The 14,640-nt window shown below is 59.7% G+C and overlaps 2 protein-coding genes across 2 annotated transcripts; both read left to right on the top strand.

The window, feature by feature from the left end:
- Nucleotides 1–599: 599 nt before the first annotated feature.
- On the top strand, nucleotides 600–3,696 carry LOC138066616 (myristoylated alanine-rich C-kinase substrate-like). Its single transcript, XM_068936504.1, has 4 exons — nucleotides 600–679; nucleotides 724–910; nucleotides 1,060–1,275; nucleotides 1,854–3,696. The coding sequence occupies exons 1-4, from the start codon at nucleotides 600–602 to the stop codon at nucleotides 2,664–2,666; spliced, it is 1,296 nt and encodes a 431-aa protein (XP_068792605.1). The 3' UTR covers nucleotides 2,667–3,696.
- Nucleotides 3,697–6,969: 3,273 nt separating this feature from the next.
- LOC138066771 (uncharacterized) lies at nucleotides 6,970–13,905 on the top strand. The gene is made up of 10 exons (XM_068938730.1): nucleotides 6,970–7,531; nucleotides 7,666–7,832; nucleotides 8,339–8,446; nucleotides 9,237–9,413; nucleotides 10,110–10,151; nucleotides 10,585–10,660; nucleotides 11,085–11,229; nucleotides 11,998–12,143; nucleotides 12,293–12,508; nucleotides 13,087–13,905. Exons 2-10 carry the CDS (start codon nucleotides 7,735–7,737, stop codon nucleotides 13,897–13,899), a joined length of 1,821 nt encoding a protein of 606 aa, XP_068794831.1. The 5' UTR covers nucleotides 6,970–7,531; nucleotides 7,666–7,734; the 3' UTR covers nucleotides 13,900–13,905.
- Nucleotides 13,906–14,640: the final 735 nt, after the last annotated feature.

The following is a 14,640-nucleotide window of genomic DNA, read 5'->3' as shown; positions in this document are numbered from 1 at the left end:
GCGGTGCCCAAACCAAAACTCCCCCATCCAGAGGCACCTACCCGAGGTAGTTCATGTTGTGCTTGGCAGCAGCCCCTCGAGTGAAGGCTGTCTCAGCCTCTCCCCAATGACCCCCTCTAGTTAGTCACACTCAACGTTGAGAAGCGTGGCTGCGGAGGCTGACATGTTTCCAGAGGCTTGTGCTTCTGGTTTCAGTGTTCCTTCTGGAACACAGATCAGGACGCGTCCTTTGACTCTTTGCTTTCGCAGTATCATCCGAGCTGTTGGCTCTCTCAGGCTGCTCTGCAGAGAATCTTCTCAAACATCCCAGCCAGTTGTGAATAGCATCCCAGCCAGTTGTGAATAGGAAACCGGAGAGGGTGGGGTTGCAGGAAAGGTGTGCAGCTGGGGGGCAGTGGGGTCACGATGGGAACAGCAGGAGGTTTTGCCATGCCCCTTGGCAGTCATTTCAGGGTATCACCTGGCTTACACGGCTGGAAGGCGGCTGCAGCCCACGCTGGTGAGGCGTGGTCTTGGCTTTCTGAGCGTTGCCTCTGCTGTGGCCCCACTGAGCCGCCTGCGCTGCTTCCAACACACACAGTGGCTGTTCACCATGGACAATGGCTTTTCACCATAGGGCACATAAGGAGGTTGGTGGTGGGGAAGCAGATATGCTCCGCATTGCCAGTTCGCCCACCCTGTATCGTGGCTGTCAAAGGCATGGCTTTCCCTTGCAAGCTAAAGAGTAGCCAGCCTGCAGCATTCCTCCTGCTTTTGCTTTCCAGAGCTGCAGGCAGAAGAGCCTCTGGAGCGCCTGGTACTGGTGCACGTGGCAGGACAGGAAGGTGCCCTTCTGGACAGACCATGCTCTCCGCTCTCTGCCAAAACAAAAGCAGGAAGAGATGTGGCCACGCAAGTTGGCCCAGGAGAGGTAAGAGGCAAAGTCTGGTCCGCAAGCCCTGCCACAAGGGGTCCCGTGGACACAGCCAGTTGTTCCGGCAAGACGGAGGCAGAAACCTTGAGGACCTTCTCCTCAATGGTGGTGATCTCAAGTGGTTTCTCTCTTTCACTGCCTCCCAGCTGCAGGTGTTTGACTTTGATGCTGAGGTCCAGCCCCTCCTGCAAGAGTTGCTTGACCAAGTGGTGGAGAAAGCCTTCCGGGAGCTCAGGGTGGAAGAGGAGGAAGAGCTGGCCAAGCTGCAGCTACCTGAGCTTGCAGAAGGGGAACTTCCTTATGCAGACTATGCCAAGCCACAGTGCCTGGAGGAATGGGAGAAGCAGCCCCAAGAGGAAAAGGTAGGAGCAATGCAGGCCCACCTGAATGCTCGTGGCAAGGCTGGAGAGGCTTTCTAGCACTAAAAGGCAACACCACAAAGAAGCGTGGTGGGCCTACAAGGCCAAATAACGTCCAAATGCCAAGTAATGTCTTGAAGCATCCGCTGCTGAGGCATGAGTGCGCAGAGTGAGGTGGCTGCAGTTCCCGCAGAAGAAAAGGGGGCGGGAGGTGGTGTGCTTGAAGCCAGAGGAGTGGAAACAGTTGCCGTTCCGGCTCCTGCACAGAGCAATGCGACTGAGGATGTTCCGTGATACCGCGGGGCACGTATCCGATGGTATCCTCGTTCCCCAGGCAGAGATGCAGTTGCAGCTGCGCTTCCTCTGCAAAGGGAGGTCAGAAATGGCCCCCCTACCTCAGCTTCAACTGTGCAGGAGCAATGGGGGGCTGTTGCACTCCTACCTTCTTCCCTACCTTCCCCTCATCATCTCTTCCTGGCTTCGTCTTTGCTTTAGGTGCTGCTGGCTGTCCCTTCTTTTTGGCTGCCCTTCCTTTCCTGAGCTGTGTGCCTTCCTCATGTTTCTCTTGCCATTCTCCTCAGGGGCAAAGCAGGGATGAAGGGGAGGCCTCTGCCTTGGGGCCTGCGGGCCCCACTGCAGGCCCTGCGCCTGACGTGCCTGTGCAGCGTGAAGGTGAGGGTGACACCCCCTCTGAGGGACCAGAGCGCACAGAAACAGCTGTCGTCGCGGTGCCTGGCACGCCGGAGGGAGAAGAGGCCGCTCCTGCCTCGGAGTCACCGGGCCAAGCTGGGACTAAAGGAGTTCCTGGCGAGGCGTTTCCCCAGGCAGACCGAGGCGAGCCTGGGCTCCGCGCAGTAAAAAGCACCAAAGCCCCCGCTGCCGAGCTCCCCACGCAGCAGGAGAGACAAGCCTCTGCCCTCACGCCAGAAACTACTGGCTCAGAGGCAGCTGCAGCGGCCGGGCAGAGCGGAAGCGAGGGGGCTTGCGTGCAGATCCCTGCAGAAGGCTCTGGGCCCATCTTGGAGCCCAAATCCACAGACAGAACAACAAGAGAAGCGCTCCCCCAGAGCCATGAGACAGAAGGGGGTCAACTACAAGATGCCCCACTCAAAACTGAAGCCCTCTCCCCCAGTGAAAGCACTGAGGGGAGCAACATGGAAGAGGCCACCCTCAACATGGGCTCAGCATGCCCTGGCTCAGCCTTCCCTGCAGCTGAAGGCTCGGAGGCCCCAGAAGTGTCCGTGCCAGCGCCACCTGCTGCACTTGGAGAGCCTGTCACTACCGAAACTGTGACACTCACAGACACCGCAGCCAGGCGTGGGCAAACAGCTCCTGAAGAAGACGACCCAATGGACTCGGACTGGGCTCATGTCCCAGTCTGTTGGGTTCTGTGATGGACGGCTCTCCTCTCCACCCATCCAAAGGATGGATGGAGAGGGACGGATAGGATGATGGGCTCAGCCTCCCAGTGGCATTTGGAGAGATGCCAGCCCTGCAGAACAACTGGCAACACTGTGGCAGAGCCACAAGCTCTGTTAACCAGCCTCCATCCTTGGATGGCATCAGCTGCTCTTTCAAAGACTTCACCTTGTGGTCATTCTCATTACGAAGCAGTGCCTTCGTGTTGCGTGTTGTATCTAGGTGTGTGCACCACACAAAGGTCATGCAAAGGACCGCACACCGGCCCCGGGGGCCCCAGCAGCCCTTAGCCCTCCCCTGCTCCCTTCTCCCATTTCCTAGCAGGACACAGGGGCAGAAATAGAGGCATCTCCCACACCTGCCTTGGGGCAAAAGGGAAAACAAAGCCTAAATTAGCCAAGAAAAGGAGGAGAAAGGGAGAGCGATGGAGAAAGAAGGGGAGAAAAATGCTTTCAGGTTAGCCCTGCAACAACCCTCAAAACAGTCACTATAGGCACTCGAGCTCTCTCCAGCTGCGCAGGCAGTGTCCGGTGCCCGTGCTCTCCACCACACTTTTTGCACAGGCTTTTGGCAGCCTCCCCCTCCCTCTGGCAGCTCCTCTGCAGCCCCACTCCAGTGGGAGCCCTTGGCTCTGTTTTGCTCCCAAGCCTAACCCTAGCCCCGTCCTTAACCCTGACCCGACACCTTGGCTGTGAGCTGAACACAGTCCAAAGCCCCAGTCCTGGCTCAAAGGAAACAAGTCTTGGGGAAGGGAGACTGTCCCCCACTCTGCCACATTCACATGACTTGTGCTGGCCTGTAGCTTCTCTGGATCAAACGGGCAGCCTAAAACTGCACTGGGGGCTGTGGCCTGCTGGGAAGGTTTGGGGCCGCTGCCCGCAGCAAAATCTTTTGCCACAAGCACCCCTGTGGCTGGAAGCGGGAGCCCCTAACTTCTGCCCTAGCCCAAAGTCGCGGGCATGCTGAGATTGCCCACTGGAAACTGCTGTCGTTGCAAGCTGCCCAGGTGACACATCTGCCTTACAGAGCTAGCACAGAACCGACTGCGGTGGAAAAAAGCTCTGTAGATGGCAGCTATCGCACCACTACGACCACAGGCACCACACGGACCACAGGCAGCACAGTTCTCTCCTCTTTTTTTCACCTGACTTTTCCTTTCACTTTGCTTGCAGCAGATGGCACTAAGAAAACAAGCAAGGTCCTATCCTGGCAATCACTTGCTCTGAGACGAACCTCTGCCGCCAGGGACTGCCCAGGGCAGCCAAACTCTGGCCTCAAGAGCCCTCCCTCTCTTTGGGCAGCCTCCGGCCGCTCTTTGCGCCCAAGACGAGACCCGGCCCCAGCCAGCCTGGCTGCGCAGTTGTCCTGCTGCCGGCTCCTCGGGCAAGGCAACATCTCCAGCACTTGGCCTGTGGCTCTCAGGAGATGGGGGATTTGGCTGTTTGCCCTCCACTGTATCTGTGAGTTCACCAGTACAAAAACGGTGCGCTGGGGACAAATCTGGTTACTACCGACCTAATCCACCTGCATCGAGAACTAGAGCCGAACCCAAATAAAACACAGGGCATCTCACAGTCACAAACTTGCTTCTGTTTCCAAATAAATGCTCTCCTGCTAAATGGCCTTTCTTCACCCAAGGCACTCTTCTCCCACCCGTCTCCTTTCTCCTGCAGGCTCTCCCGGCTATACGCTTAGGGAAGGAGCTGCCACTGACGGGATATTCGGAAAAGCTGCCCCCGAGAAAGCACACAAGCAGTTGCAGGAGGGCCTAAACAAAGGAGGAAAGGGAGATTTGGAGAGCAAACCCCTGTGGCCCTTGGCAGTGGTCTTGAAGCGAGATTCTTCTGACTTTCAGCTGTGAGAATACACTGCTAATCTGCATGGGCCCACTTCAGACACTCCATTGACCGAGGTGGGACTCGAAGTGAAAACCACAGTGAAGACAAACTAAGTGCTTCAGGCTTTGGAAAGCGTTGCATTTGCCTTTTCCATCTGAGCTTCAGTTCCCCTTCTTCTGCCACGGATTCCTGGCACGGCCACAGGAAACTCACTTCATGCTTCTCCTCAGCACCCCCCTCAGGGAGCAATGCTGCAGCTTCTGGGTGCACACGAGGCTGGCAGGACCTCAGGCCTGTTATTACACTATGGCAAGCGTTCTTGGCAGGTACTCCTGCAGCCCACTGCTCGCTCTGTGGCGATGAGCGCCTTTGAGAACGGGTAGCTCAAACCAACCTGCTGCCTAGGCAGCCGCAGTCACGCTGATGCTCCCTCCGTGCTCGGGGGGAACGCCCAAAGCCTTATCTAAATACCTTGGCCTTGCAGCGCGTCCCTCAAAAATCATGCCCCTCCAAACCAAAGTTTTCAGAATCCAGCGGCATGGCTATTTCATACACTCACTCTCGCAAAAGCAATCGAGACTTTTCATCACTACCCACAGAGGAAGAGCAAGACAACAAAAAACAGAGAGCTATGACTACATCAGTGCCCCGTACGCTTCTCCTGGTTTCTCTTAGTGAAAAGTCTTCACAGCATCCGGAGACATGGTCTCATCTCTCTCGCCCGCCCGGCCGCCGGCTCTCCCCGGAGCTGCCTGAAAGCCAGGCTGCAGCCTCTCCTTTCCAGCTCGGCCCCACCGCTGAGAGGGACGCAGGGCGTCCGCAGCAGACCGACGCTCCTCGCCAAAAGCGCTCGAGCGGCTTTGGCACCGTTTCATCGTCACCCCAGGCGGCCCGAGGGCCCCGAGCTGCGCGGATCTCGCCTCCCGGCGGCGCTCGGGGAGGGACCAGGAGGCACCCGGCGCCCGTCCAACACCGCCGCGCCCCGCACCGCCCTGCGCGGAGGGCGCCGACACCAGCAGAGCCGCCGCCGCCCGCCCCGACCCCGGCTGACAGGAGAAACCGCCGCCGCCCGGCAAGGACCAACGGCCGCTGCCGGCAGCAGGGCTGACCCCGCCCCGCCCCGCCCCGGCGACCGTTACAACGGCCCCCGCCCCGTCCGCCGCGGCCGCTCGCGCCTCCCCCGGCGGCGGTTGCGGCGGCGCCTCGCGGGAGCCAGCGGCAGCAGCCGAGCCCCGCGGCCTGGAGGCGGCGGCGGCCGCCGGTGCCGGTGCCGGTGCCGGTGCCGGTGCCGGTGCCGGTCGGGCCGACCCGGCCCCGCCCCCCCTCCCCCCCCGCGCTCTCCCGTCGCGCCCGGCCGCAGCCGCAGCGCGCACTGCCCCGCGGGGCCCGGCTCTGCCCGCTCGGGGGCGCCTCGGCCCGGGGCCTCCCGGGGAGGGGAGCGGCCCGGCCCGGCCCGGCCCGGCCCGGCCCGGCCCGGCAGCAGGCGGGCCCCGGGCTGCCCTAGCCGGCTGCCCGGAGTCACTGCGGGGCGGCAGCGCGGGGCCCGCCGGGGCCGGCTCGGGGCGCCGCGGGCAGCAGCCTGGGGGCTGCGCGCCCCCGCGTGTGGCAGGCAGCAGCCGGGGCCCGGCGGTGCTCGGGCCCTGCAGGTCGGGCCTGGGCTGCGCTTGCCGCGGGGATGGATGATGCTGCGGCTTCCCGGAGGAGTAAGCGGCAGGGCAGGCAGGCGGTGGCCGGTGGGTGACTTGGGCTGCTGGCGCTGGAGCGGGCCTAAGATGTTCCACCTCGTCACCGGCTCGTTGTTGTCTCCTCAAGTACCTGGTTCCCTCCCCCCTGTTCCCTGGTGCTGCGATAGGGAGCAGCAGTTACCACTGCATCACCTGCTACTGCATTTGTTCACAGGTGCCATCAGGGAGGCTCGTGGGTCCTGGGGACTTCACTTCCTGGGTCACCTGGGGCTCGCCCAGCTACAGAGGCAGAGCTGTGCAGGTCATGGGGCCAAACACAGCCAAAAGCTGCTTGCGTGGTGTCAGGGTTTCCTCCTAACCCTGTAGGAAATGTTTTGGTGGTGTCTTCTTTCCCGAGACCGTCTCTTGACAAATAACGTGATGGTCTAAGGACTTCAAACTGGGCTGTGTTCCAGAAAGCTCCTTTGCGGAAAAGGCACTGTGGCGTTGTGGAGCTGTTTCCCCACAACGGGAGGGGAATCTCCCCTTATTTCTGTTTAAAAGGGTCTTGAGTGGTTTTCCTCAGTGATTGCTAAGCTTGGCTAATTTGAGTGGCATTTTCCAGAGCTCCTTGTTCCAGTTGCCAGTGTACCTTCTTGAACACGAATCAGGACATCCTCCTTTACTCTTTCCTTTCCCACACTCCTCAGAGATGTTTCATGTACACCTCCAGTTGAGTTGTTGCTGCTGTTTCTTAATGTGGCATAAGAATGCAGTCCTATAGAAGAATAAGACTACTGTTAAACAGTTCTGAACCACCCCCCCCCCGGATTTGGCATAGCAAGATAACCCTCACGTAACTGCAGAGAAAACCGTGAAGTTTGGCCATGGGAGGTAATCACGAGGTCAGTGTAAGGTTTTGCCGTGCTGCCCTGAAAATCATTTCAGAGTGGGCTGCCTTCTAACATGGGAAAGCAGCTGGAAGTTTTGGTCTCTTCCCCTGCCACTGACTCGTGCTGATAAGCTGGTGCCTGCCACAGCCTGGATTTTGTGTGCACAGCCAACTGTCTGCACAGGAGGAGACCAAGAGGAGGAAGAAAAACATGGTGTTTCCAGCATAGCTGGGTTGTGCACATATGCTCAGGGTCCCTTTTTTTCGTACTTCCTTGTCCAGGTTGACTCTATCAGGAACTGTTGATTCTGCAAGGTGGGCTGAAATGGTCCTGACTCTGACTTGTGAAACTGGCTGGCTGAAACACCTTTGGAGGACTCCCTTCCAAGAAAGGCAGCAGACATTAGAGAGAACATGGCATCAGAGGGCCTACCGAGAAACCTGGTGTACATTTTCTGCTGGGGGTTTGGGGTTTTTAACCCACTAGAAGTCATCTTGGTATACGCGCTTTGGCTAGAATTGCCCCTGCGCGTTCATCGGGAATAGTCACGTGTTAAACTAAATAGAATCAAATTTGTAGGCCTCCTGCTGCTTCTGCTTTCCAGAGCTGCATTCAAGAGAGCCACTCGACCATGCAGTAGGGTGGCCCATGGAGTGTGAGGTGCATTTGTGGATGGACCTCGCTGTGCGCACTGCACCCCAGCAGAACCAGGAAGAGATGTGGCCACAGAAAGAGGACGAGGATAGGTATGAGGCAAAGTCTAGGCCACAAACCCCAGCGTCCCACGGATGCAAACAAGTTCCTTACGCATAACTGAGGCAGAAATGTTGGGGAGCTTCTCCTCACAGGCTGCCCTTTCTGGTGGAGATCGTGGCCCATGACCCCCCCCCCCCCCCCCCCCACAGAGCAGTCCCATGGCCCAGCCGGCGCATCACAATGTGCCACGGTGGCACCCACAGTGACCTCGGCCACAGCCACCAGTGCGGCTCTGTGCCAGTGCAGGGCAGCGTGGGGAGACGCGGGCTCCCAGCCTCGTGGCACTGCCTGGCACAGGGACACTGTTTCACGTGCCCGGCTGCGGCACCATGGGACAGGCAAACTGCTGCGGTGGAAGGGACGATGCCATCCCTGCTCCCGGCACGCAGGGATGGCCCAGGGCCCTTGGCCGCAAGGCTCTTTGCCCGCGCCTCGGCCTCTTTGGCAGGGGAGTCTCCTGGCCCTCACAGCCACTGAGCGCCTTCGTGTCGAGCAGGAGCTCCGAGCTCCTCCTCAGCAGCCGTGTGAAGGTGACGCGCCACCACCGGACGAAGGACCGGCACCTCCTGCTCTTCCCCGATGCCATCGCCATTGCCAGCTTCAAGTAAGAATAGCAACCACAGCTCTCCTTCCTCCTCGCCACCGCCTCTGCCAGCAGCCCCAGGGCCCTGCTCCTGCCCGGAGCTGCTCCCGCGGGAGCAGCTCAAGGGCCTCCTTGGGGCTGCCTGCGCAGCAGCTGGCTTACAGCGGACACGGCCCGCCTCATTTTCACTCCGGCAGGCACGCAAAGGCAAAGTGGCACATGCTTTCCTGTAAAGCTGAATGCCAGCGGAGGTGCCCTCAGCTGGGCAGCGCAAGGGATTTTAGCCCACGTCTTTGCGTTTGCTTCTCACTGAACAGCAGCTCTCTGCAGCCAACATCAATACTGCCAACTAGTGCTGCGGAAAGCTTCTAGTATCCATAAGCCCCGTGCAAGTTGTCCTCAAGGAGCCCTTCCTCCTGTCCTCACTGTGTATCCCACGTGTGGGGAAGCCTTTGCTCCCGGCGACAACTAGTGGGTCCAATGACCTGCAGCGCCTTGCACGGGCGTCCCTAAGTTGTGGCTGTGCACACAGCCTGCCTTTAATTTGCGGAGGAAAAGGAAGAGGAAAAGGACCGGCTCCTGCTTTTGTCCTCCTGATCAGGAGCCCCCGACGAAACATCTGCTGGCATCACTTCCCAGCAGCGACTTTTTGGAAGCGCCCTGTGTGCGTGTGTGCGCTGTGACTGAGGCTCCTTCGCCCCACACAAGGCTCAGGGCGGCCGCCCCAAGGAATGGCTCTGCCCTGGGGGACTGCTGGGGCTGTCCCCACAACGGCAACCTCCAAGGCGGCCCCTGCCTTTCCTCCTGGCAGATGTGGCTCCACCTTCCTGCTGAAGCACCGGGTGCCTCTCAGCGAGCTGTGGGTGCTGTGCAGCAAGGACGAGGTGGCAGGCGGAGGGCGCAAAGGAGAGGAGGAGGTATTCGGCCTGAAATGCAGCAATACGCTCATCCTCGCCTGGCCCACCAACCTGCGCGTGGTCACTTTCAGGTGAGTGTTGGGGACAGGTGGCAGGGCCGTGGCAGGTGCAGGGCACTGGGCTCGCCTTCAGGCCTCTGCAGGCTTGCTGGGGCCCAGGTCAGGCTGTGGGGGGGGTGGGGGGGAGAGGGGGCGGGTGAAAGCAGAGGCCCCGCTTTGCCTTCAGACCAGGGTGCCATGAGCGTCGGAAGGTGAGAAGAGGGCGGCTGGGGAAGGCAAAGCCGTGTGCCCTCCTGGGAAGGGAGGGAAGCAACCAACCCCCTTTGCAAGAGGGGCAGAGCTCCCACAGAGGGCCAGGCTCTTGCAGGAAGTCCCGAGTAAACCCCCAGCCTCTGCCGTGCCCCCTAGCTCCATTGCAGGAGCTGTTCCTGGAAGAGATTTTCCCTTGTAAACACCTTGCGCTGCAGCCCCCTGCCAGAGGACTCACCCCGGCAGCTGTCTCCTCTTTTCCGTGCCTAACTGCTTACAAGGGCTTTTGCTTCCCTGAAGTGAGGGCAGGAGAGAAGGGAAGAGGAAAGAAAGAGAAGGAGCTCCTCTACCAGCAGAGAGGAAGCCAGCACTGGGGGCGAGTCCCTGTGCTGCCTCCCGGGGCTCGGCCCTGTCCCTGGGACTCTCGCCACACGAGGGCGGGCTGTGCTTGGGGCCCCGTGTCGGTGCAAAGGACGAGTAGCAGCCAGGTGTGAGGCCTCTTTCTGCTTCTCTCTGCAGTTCGCAGGAGCTGAAGGAGCTGTGGATCAGCACGATCCTCAGGTAAGCCCCACCAGGGGAATTCAAGCTGCGGAGGCAAGGCTGCAGGCGGTGCAGAGCTGCCGGGGGGCAGCTGCCCGCAGCAGTGCGGCAGTGGAGGTGGGGGAAAGGGACATCTCCTGTGCGGGCAGCTGCTGGGCAGAGCGGTGGGAGTTGCTTAGCCTTGTGATTGCAAGTGAACACCAAGGCCGTGGAGCTGTCAGCATAGCTCCTTGCTTGCATGGATTGGGACCCCGAGCTGCTGCTTTCTCTTTCCGTATGGGAGAGGCCCATAGCCAGCAGGACCCGGGCCCTTGCAGAGCGGGGCTGCCAGCAAGCCCTGAGGGAAGGTCTCCTGTGTCAGGGTGGCGTGGAAGGGCTGGGCTGGCTTTGCAGGGGGAGAGCAGAGAGGGCTGGGTGTGACAGAGCTCTTCCTTGGTGCCTGCCCTGTGCCCAGGCAAAGCCCAGGAGCCCAGGTCACCCGACTGATGTCCCTCCGGGTCCTTGTGAAGGTGGTCGGCTGCTGCGGTCCTGTAAGTGTCCCTGGAGTTTCTGCTCCACCTGGACAGCGACTTGGCTTTGGAAAAGAGCCCCTGGGGACGAGCTGCTCACGTTGGCTCTTTGCTTTCTCTGCCTGGTCGGCCGTCTCTTTGACTGCCAAGACCGTAGGGTCTTTGAATTTGGAGGAAGCAAGCAGCGGCTCTGTCTGCCCGGGCCCTTGCGGGGGGGTTGGTGGGAGGTACTGGAGCACAGTGGAGGCAGCTGCCCGGGGGGTGCTCAGGGCCCTGCAGGGTACAGTGCAAGGGAGCTGGCCGGCAGGCAGCAGCAGGGGAGCCGCACGGGGCAGCGTGGGAGGAACTCCCCAGTGGCACGGGAGAGCACGGGAGGGCAGCCTGTCCCCCCTTGGCCACCTTCCATAGCGAGTCTTGTGATGTTCTTGCCCTCCACCCTACCCAGCCTTATTACGTGAAGAGTCAAAGGCAGAGAGAAGCAGTGGGACGAGCACCGGCTGGAGCGCGAGCACAGAGGCAAATGCGGATGCCGATGCAGCCACAAATGCCCGAGCCTGGAGAAGGCAGAGAGCACGCTGAAGGGCAGACAGGTAGAAAGCTGAGGAGGCTTGAATGCGGTGCCCAAACCAAAACTCCCCCATCCAGAGGCACCTACCCGAGGTAGTTCATGTTGTGCTTGGCAGCAGCCCCTCGAGTGAAGGCTGTCTCAGCCTCTCCCCAATGACCCCCTCTAGTTAGTCACACTCAACGTTGAGAAGCGTGGCTGCGGAGGCTGACATGTTTCCAGAGGCTTGTGCTTCTGGTTTCAGTGTTCCTTCCGGAACACAGATCAGGACGCGTCCTTTGACTCTTTGCTTTCGCAGTATCATCCGAGCTGTTGGCTCTCTCAGGCTGCTCTGCAGAGAATCTTCTCAAACATCCCAGCCAGTTGTGAATAGCATCCCAGCCAGTTGTGAATAGGAAACCGGAGAGGGTGGGGTTGCAGGAAAGGTGTGCAGCTGGGGGGCAGTGGGGTCACGATGGGAACAGCAGGAGGTTTTGCCATGCCCCTTGGCAGTCATTTCAGGGTATCACCTGGCTTACACGGCTGGAAGGCGGCTGCAGTCTTGGCTTTCTGAGCGTTGCCTCTGCTGTGGCCCCACTGAGCCGCCTGCGCTGCTTCCAACACACACAGTGGCTGTTCACCATGGACAATGGCTTTTCACCATAGGGCACATAAGGAGGTTGGTGGTGGGGAAGCAGATATGCTCCGCATTGCCAGTTCGCCCACCCTGTATCGTGGCTGTCAAAGGCATGGCTTTCCCTTGCAAGCTAAAGAGTAGCCAGCCTGCAGCATTCCTCCTGCTTTTGCTTTCCAGAGCTGCAGGCAGAAGAGCCTCTGGAGCGCCTGGTACTGGTGCACGTGGCAGGACAGGAAGGTGCCCTTCTGGACAGACCATGCTCTCCGCTCTCTGCCAAAACAAAAGCAGGAAGAGATGTGGCCACGCAAGTTGGCCCAGGAGAGGTAAGAGGCAAAGTCTGGTCCGCAAGCCCTGCCACAAGGGGTCCCGTGGACACAGCCAGTTGTTCCGGCAAGACGGAGGCAGAAACCTTGAGGACCTTCTCCTCAATGGTGGTGATCTCAAGTGGTTTCTCTCTTTCACTGCCTCCCAGCTGCAGGTGTTTGACTTTGATGCTGAGGTCCAGCCCCTCCTGCAAGAGTTGCTTGACCAAGTGGTGGAGAAAGCCTTCCGGGAGCTCAGGGTGGAAGAGGAGGAAGAGCTGGCCAAGCTGCAGCTACCTGAGCTTGCAGAAGGGGAACTTCCTTATGCAGACTATGCCAAGCCACAGTGCCTGGAGGAATGGGAGAAGCAGCCCCAAGAGGAAAAGGTAGGAGCAATGCAGGCCCACCTGAATGCTCGTGGCAAGGCTGGAGAGGCTTTCTAGCACTAAAAGGCAACACCACAAAGAAGCGTGGTGGGCCTACAAGGCCAAATAACGTCCAAATGCCAAGTAATGTCTTGAAGCATCCGCTGCTGAGGCATGAGTGCGCAGAGTGAGGTGGCTGCAGTTCCCGCAGAAGAAAAGGGGGCGGGAGGTGGTGTGCTTGAAGCCAGAGGAGTGGAAACAGTTGCCGTTCCGGCTCCTGCACAGAGCAATGCGACTGAGGATGTTCCGTGATACCGCGGGGCACGTATCCGATGGTATCCTCGTTCCCCAGGCAGAGATGCAGTTGCAGCTGCGCTTCCTCTGCAAAGGGAGGTCAGAAATGGCCCCCCTACCTCAGCTTCAACTGTGCAGGAGCAATGGGGGGCTGTTGCACTCCTACCTTCTTCCCTACCTTCCCCTCATCATCTCTTCCTGGCTTCGTCTTTGCTTTAGGTGCTGCTGGCTGTCCCTTCTTTTTGGCTGCCCTTCCTTTCCTGAGCTGTGTGCCTTCCTCATGTTTCTCTTGCCATTCTCCTCAGGGGCAAAGCAGGGATGAAGGGGAGGCCTCTGCCTTGGGGCCTGCGGGCCCCACTGCAGGCCCTGCGCCTGACGTGCCTGTGCAGCGTGAAGGTGAGGGTGACACCCCCTCTGAGGGACCAGAGCGCACAGAAACAGCTGTCGTCGCGGTGCCTGGCACGCCGGAGGGAGAAGAGGCCGCTCCTGCCTCGGAGTCACCGGGCCAAGCTGGGACTAAAGGAGTTCCTGGCGAGGCGTTTCCCCAGGCAGACCGAGGCGAGCCTGGGCTCCGCGCAGTAAAAAGCACCAAAGCCCCCGCTGCCGAGCTCCCCACGCAGCAGGAGAGACAAGCCTCTGCCCTCACGCCAGAAACTACTGGCTCAGAGGCAGCTGCAGCGGCCGGGCAGAGCGGGAGCGAGGGGGCTTGCGTGCAGATCCCTGCAGAAGGCTCTGGGCCCATCTTGGAGCCCAAATCCACAGACAGAACAACAAGAGAAGCGCTCCCCCAGAGCCATGAGACAGAAGGGGGTCAACTACAAGATGCCCCACTCAAAACTGAAGCCCTCTCCCCCAGTGAAAGCACTGAGGGGAGCAACATGGAAGAGGCCACCCTCAACATGGGCTCAGCATGCCCTGGCTCAGCCTTCCCTGCAGCTGAAGGCTCGGAGGCCCCAGAAGTGTCCGTGCCAGCGCCACCTGCTGCACTTGGAGAGCCTGTCACTACCGAAACTGTGACACTCACAGACACCGCAGCCAGGCGTGGGCAAACAGCTCCTGAAGAAGACGACCCAATGGACTCGGACTGGGCTCATGTCCCAGTCTGTTGGGTTCTGTGATGGACGGCTCTCCTCTCCAACCATCCAAAGGATGGATGGAGAGGGATGGATAGGATGATGGGCTCAGCCTCCCAGTGGCATTTGGAGAGATGCCAGCCCTGCAGAACAACTGGCAACACTGTGGCAGAGCCACAAGCTCTGTTAACCAGCCTCCATCCTTGGATGGCATCAGCTGCTCTTTCAAAGACTTCACCTTGTGGTCATTCTCATTACGAAGCAGTGCCTTCGTGTTGCGTGTTGTATCTAGGTGTGTGCACCACACAAAGGTCATGCAAAGGACCGCACACCGGCCCCGGGGGCCCCAGCAGCCCTTAGCCCTCCCCTGCTCCCTTCTCCCATTTCCTAGCAGGACACAGGGGCAGAAATAGAGGCATCTCCCACACCTGCCTTGGGGCAAAAGGGAAAACAAAGCCTAAATTAGCCAAGAAAAGGAGGAGAAAGGGAGAGCGATGGAGAAAGAAGGGGAGAAAAATGCTTTCAGGTTAGCCCTGCAACAACCCTCAAAACAGTCACTATAGGCACTCGAGCTCTCTCCAGCTGCGCAGGCAGTGTCCGGTGCCCGTGCTCTCCACCACACTTTTTGCACAGGCTTTTGGCAGCCTCCCCCTCCCTCTGGCAGCTCCTCTGCAGCCCCACTCCAGTGGGAGCCCTTGGCTCTGTTTTGCTCCCAAGCCTAACCCTAGCCCCGTCCTTAACCCTGACCCGACACCTTGGCTGTGAGCTGAACACAGTCCAAAGCCC

This window comes from Struthio camelus, chromosome 3 (assembly GCF_040807025.1).
Source record: "Struthio camelus isolate bStrCam1 chromosome 3, bStrCam1.hap1, whole genome shotgun sequence".
Lineage (NCBI taxonomy): Eukaryota > Metazoa > Chordata > Aves > Struthioniformes > Struthionidae > Struthio > Struthio camelus.
This window is presented reverse-complemented; position numbering and strand designations above follow the sequence as displayed.

Coding starts and splice junctions, on each gene's coding strand:
- LOC138066616 (XM_068936504.1), top strand. CDS start 600: ATGGCTTTTCACCATAGGGCACATAAGGAGGTTGGTGGTGGGGAAGCA. Junction 680..723: donor ATTGCCAGTTCGCCCACCCT/GTATCGTGGCTG, acceptor TGCAAGCTAAAG/AGTAGCCAGCCTGCAGCATT. Junction 911..1,059: donor CGCAAGTTGGCCCAGGAGAG/GTAAGAGGCAAA, acceptor ACTGCCTCCCAG/CTGCAGGTGTTTGACTTTGA.
- LOC138066771 (XM_068938730.1), top strand. CDS start 7,735: ATGGAGTGTGAGGTGCATTTGTGGATGGACCTCGCTGTGCGCACTGCA. Junction 8,447..9,236: donor ATCGCCATTGCCAGCTTCAA/GTAAGAATAGCA, acceptor TCCTCCTGGCAG/ATGTGGCTCCACCTTCCTGC. Junction 11,230..11,997: donor GCACGCTGAAGGGCAGACAG/GTAGAAAGCTGA, acceptor TTTGCTTTCCAG/AGCTGCAGGCAGAAGAGCCT.